This window comes from Oncorhynchus kisutch, unplaced genomic scaffold, assembly GCF_002021735.2.
Source record: "Oncorhynchus kisutch isolate 150728-3 unplaced genomic scaffold, Okis_V2 scaffold861, whole genome shotgun sequence".
In the NCBI taxonomy this organism is placed as follows: Eukaryota; Metazoa; Chordata; class Actinopteri; order Salmoniformes; family Salmonidae; genus Oncorhynchus; species Oncorhynchus kisutch.
This window is the reverse complement of record NW_022262806.1, coordinates 1-5000: the sequence shown is the minus strand read 5'-3', so window position 1 is coordinate 5000 and position 5000 is coordinate 1. Positions and strand designations below refer to the sequence as shown.

Below are 5000 nucleotides of genomic sequence, written 5' to 3'. Positions count from 1 at the left end.
TGAAACTCTACATTCCTACTGTCTTCCCAGCAGGATGGGTATCATAGGCTCCGTTTACACAGGCAACCCAGTTGTGATGTTTTTTCCACTAATTTGTCTTTGACAAATCACATCAGATCTTTTTCAGAGCTGATCTGATTGGTCAAAAGACCAATTAGGTCAAGAAAATAAATAGACTGGGCTGCCTGTGTAAACGTAGCCATAGTGTCTCAGTATGATGAAGCGTCATCATTGTAAACCTGTTCTCTCAGCTCAGTAGGATCTAGATGCTCTGTGGTTGACTGTGTAAACGTAGCCAGTGTCTCAGTATGATAAAGCATCATCATTGTAAACCTGTTCTCTCAGCTCAGTAGGATCTAGATGCTCTGTGGTTGACTGTGTAAACGTAGCCAGTGTCTCAGTATGATAAAGCATCATCATTGTAAACCTGTTCTCTCAGCTCAGTAGGATCTAGATGCTCTGTGGTTGACTGTGTAAGTTTCATTATGTAAAGCCTTTATACTGTAATGAAGGCTTAGACCACAGTCAGGCACATACAGTCAGTACACAACCCTGTACAGAAGTTAGAGAAGAGTTAGGCCCGTCATTCATCTGTGGACATACTTTAAGACCAGTATACAGGGGTTTGGCAATGCAAACCTGAGTCAAACCCTGGGCTCAACTAGTACTACAATGTACTAGTATTGGTACTAGTATGTTACTGGTTATAAACGTACCAGTCTGTTGGGCAGCGTCCACGAGTAGGACTGTCTTGGTCCGTCCATCTGGCCCAGAGGAACACACCTCCTTCTGGACAGCTACAGGCCTCATGGGGGGCCTTCTGGCCCTCAGGGACTGACACAACCCCACCTGCTGCTGCTGATAGAACATAGACTATAATAACATGAAACATTATTTTGTATATTGATGTTATACGACCCAATTAATGGTATTAATTAATGAATTCAATGATGGTATTAATTGATCAAATGTATGTCACATACACATGGTTAGCAGATGTTAATGTGAGTGTAGCGAAATGCTTGTGCTTCTAGTTCCGACAATGCAGTAATAACCAACGAGTAATCTAACTAACAATTCCAAAACTACTACCTTATACACACAAGGGATAAAGAATATGTACATAAAGATATATGAATGAGTGATGGTACAGAGCGGCATAGGCAAGATGCAGTAGATGGTATCGAGTATAGTATATACATATAAGATGAGTAATGTAGGGGATGTAAACAAAGTGGCATAGTTTAAAGTGGCTAGTGATACATGTATTGCAATCAGTAATGTAAAAATGAAGTATGGACCTGAGCACCTTGCATTAGGGTAGACCAGCAGAATAACATGTTTGACCTCTAACCTCTTACCTTGGGTAGAACGGCAGGTCTGACCATGCCCCTCCCACCTCTCTGATTAGCTAGTCCAAACGCCTGTCCGAGAGGGGCCGGTCTCTCGCTGACGTCAGCTGATATAGGGTTTACCACGCCAGGCTGCAGGGGCCCGGCGTACGTTCCTGGGAAGGGCTGGTAGAGGAACAGAACAACTGTATTTTCCATCTGTGACAAACATTCACACATACTCCACTACCTACCATGCTGAAGGGCACATTGGCAATGAATAGTACCTGTGACAATGAACATTTATCCTCCACTTCTTCTGTTCTCCTAACCATTTCTTCAGGCTACTAGTCTTGTAAACCTCTTCTCCCAAAACAACACACTCCACTACCTACCAAGCGAAAGGGCACATTGAAGGTGAATAGTACCTGAGATCTGACACCAGCAGTCCTCCGGGTTGCTAATTCACTTCCCTGTTCTATCTCCTCGCCCAGGATTTGAACTAGCAACCTTCTAACTACTGGTCTGCCTCTAACCCCCTAACATTTCAGCTACCTACCTGGTAAAAGCCCATCATGGGGGAGCAGGGTGCAGGCATGATCTGGTAGTAGGTGTAGTCGTTGGAGACTGGAGGCTGGGGGGAGGACAGGATGGGGTAAGCTAGGTACGGACCACCTGGGCTGGGGTTGGGCTGCTGCCAGCGCAGGTCCCCTCCTCCGCTATACATGGGGTGCTGTTGTCTGTAGAGGGGAGGGAGAGAACAAATGACTGGTGTAGTGATGATTGTATGAATATACAACATATTAGGACTAATATACCCGTAGGAGGCCAGAGAAAACTGTGTCAAACTAAGACAAAGCTTGTTACACTGCTGATATCAGTGTAGAGCTGACTGTGTGTGTGTGTGTGTGTGTGTGTGGCTGACAAGGATCCAGCTGACATTTTCACAGCCGGTGGTCTTGAGAGACCACTTCCTGCTATTCAAAACAGACAGGAAGGAAACGAACGTGCAGCATGAGGCAGATCACCCCTGACAAAGAGAAACGCACAGGACACACACACAGGTCAACAGCTCTCAATCACATCCAGGGCATAAAGTTAACCCCCGACACCTGACAAAGAGAAACGCACAGGACACACACACAGGTCGACAGCTCTCAATCACATCCAGGGCATAAAGTTAACACCCGACACCTGGGGGTAAAATGTATATTTCACCAACCCCATTGGCTGGTCAATGTGCAGGGCTCTACGGTGGGAGCATTACATTCCTGAATAAAAAGTCAAAGTCAAAGCCAAAGGTCAAGTATGAGCACATGTGAGTTAGTGCTCAGAAATGTTGCAGTATCTGTTTTAAAGTATTGCAACTATTTTGTTCAAAGCTGCTAATTCCACAAAGAAATATCAATCCTACAGTTGAAGTCAGAAGTTTACATCCACTTAGGTTGGAGTCATTAAAACTAGTTTACATACACTTAGGTTGGAGTCATTAAAACTCATTTTTCAACCACTCCACAAATTTCTTGTTAACAAACTATAGTTTTGGCAAGTTGGTTAGGACATCTACTTTGTGCTTGACACAAGTAATCTTTCTAACAATTGTTTACAGATAGATTATTTCACTTATAATTCACTGTATCACAATTCCAGTGGGTCAGAAGTTTACATACACTATGTTGACTGTGCCTTTAAACAGCTTGGAGAATTCCAGAAAATGTCATGGCTTTAGAAGCTTCTGATTTGCGTCAATTGGAGGTGTACCTGTAGATGTATTTCAAGATCTACCAGTGCCTCTTTGCTTGACATCGTGGGAAAATCAAAATACATTTAATTTTACCTTTATTTAACCAGGCAAGTCAGTTAAGAACAAATTCTTATTTTCAATGACGGCCTAGGAACAGTGGGTTAACTGCCTGTTCAGGGGCAGAACGACAGATTTGTACCTTGTCAGCTCGGGGATTTTGAACTTGCAACCTTTCGGTTACTAGTCCAACGCTCTAACCACTAGGCTACACTGCCGCCCATCAGCCAAGACTTCGGAAAAAGAAAGTGTAGACCCTCCACAAGTCTGGTTCATCTACTCCAAAACCGCCATACAAAAGCCAGACTACGGTAGGCAACTGCACATGGGGACAAAGATCGTACTTTCGGAGAAATGTCTTCTAGTCTGATGAAACAAAAATAGAACTGTTTGGCCATAATGACCATCACCATGTTTGGAGGAAAAAGGGGGATGCTTGCACAGCCGAAGAACACCATCCCAACCGTGAAGCACGGGGGTGGCAGCATCATGTTTTGGGGGTGCTTTGCTGCAGGAGGGACTGGTGCACTTCACAAAAGAGATGGTATCATGAGGAGGGGAAATGATGTGGATATATTGAAGGCAACATCTCAAGACATCAGTCAGGAAGTTAAAGCTTGGTCACAAATGAGTCTTCCAAATGGACCAATGACCCCAAAGAATACTTCCAAAGTTGTAACTTGGCTTCAGGACAACAAAGTCAAGGTTTGGAGTGGCCATCAAAAAGCCCTGACCTCATCCTGTTAGAAAATGTGTGGGCAGAACTGAAAAAAAGAGTGTATGAGCAAGGAGGCCTACAAACCGGACTCAGTTACACCAGCTCTGTCAGGAGGAATGGGCCAAAATTCACCCACTTATTGTGGAAGGCTACCTGAAACATTTGACCTTAGTTAAACAATTTAAAGGCAATGCTACCAAATACTAAATTCAGTGTATGTAAACTGACCCACTGGGAATGTGATGAAATAATAAAAAGCTGAAATAAATAATTCTCTACTATTATTCTGACATTTCACATTCTTAAAATAAAGTGGTGATTCTAACTGACCTAAGACAGGGAATTTTTACTATGATTAATGTCAGGAATTGTGAAAAAATTAGTTTAAATGTATTTGGCTAAGGTGTGTATCAACTTCTGACTTCAACTGTATGTCCCATCTGGCACAGCTGAGCTCACTGAGTGAAATGCTGATAGATTCATTTTTTGAGGGACTGTGCACAGGCATAAAAGTTGGTCTACTTTCCACAACACTACAAAGTGAGACTTTGTCTTCGTGTTCCTTGGCTATTTACATTGTTTTGCTCACAAGTTCAGTAGTTTTTCAACATTAGTTGAGTCGGTTGCTTCAACTGATAGCAAAGAGTCAGATCCCAAATCTCACACACCAGGTAACCTCCCGCCCTTAAAGGGCCAACTCAACAATTTGTCTATTAATTTTGGTTAAAAAATATAAGCGTAATATCACATTTCTTGTTTTAGAAACGTTACAAAGCATGGTCATCTGTTTTGGTGTGTTTTTATAAAAAATCAGAGTGCCTGGTATATTTTCTGCCCTGATCATTCACAGCCTAGCTGTGTGTAACACTCACACGGTATATGGGGGTTTCCTTAGGTGAATCAGAAGGAAGACCCCATCAGTTTTCCCACTGACATGGGCACATTCCTGGAGGAGGGTCAGAAACAGGAATATTCCTGGACTCCATAAAGATTCTTTCCGAGCTAATGCTAGGCTAACTGTCAGCGGCTCAGGGACAGAGGCTGGGTAGTTCCAATACAGATTAAATCAGTGACAGTCGCACCTCAGGCTCTTAGGGTCAGATTACCAGACACAGATTAAGCCTAGTTTTGAATGAAAAGACATGTGCTC

The 5000-nt window shown here is 43.1% G+C and overlaps 1 protein-coding gene across 1 annotated transcript in view; it reads right to left on the bottom strand.

The window, feature by feature from the left end:
• The window catches only part of LOC109884725 (selenocysteine insertion sequence-binding protein 2-like), a 23114-nt gene extending 21005 nt beyond the window's left edge, over positions 1–2109 (bottom strand). Inside the window, 3 exon segments of the mRNA XM_031816725.1 lie at positions 717–873; positions 1362–1517; positions 1891–2109. Of these exon segments, the coding sequence (XP_031672585.1) occupies positions 717–873; positions 1362–1517; positions 1891–2058 (481 nt within the window). The 5' untranslated portion in view covers positions 2059–2109.
• Between the last annotated feature and the right edge of the window lie 2891 nt (positions 2110–5000).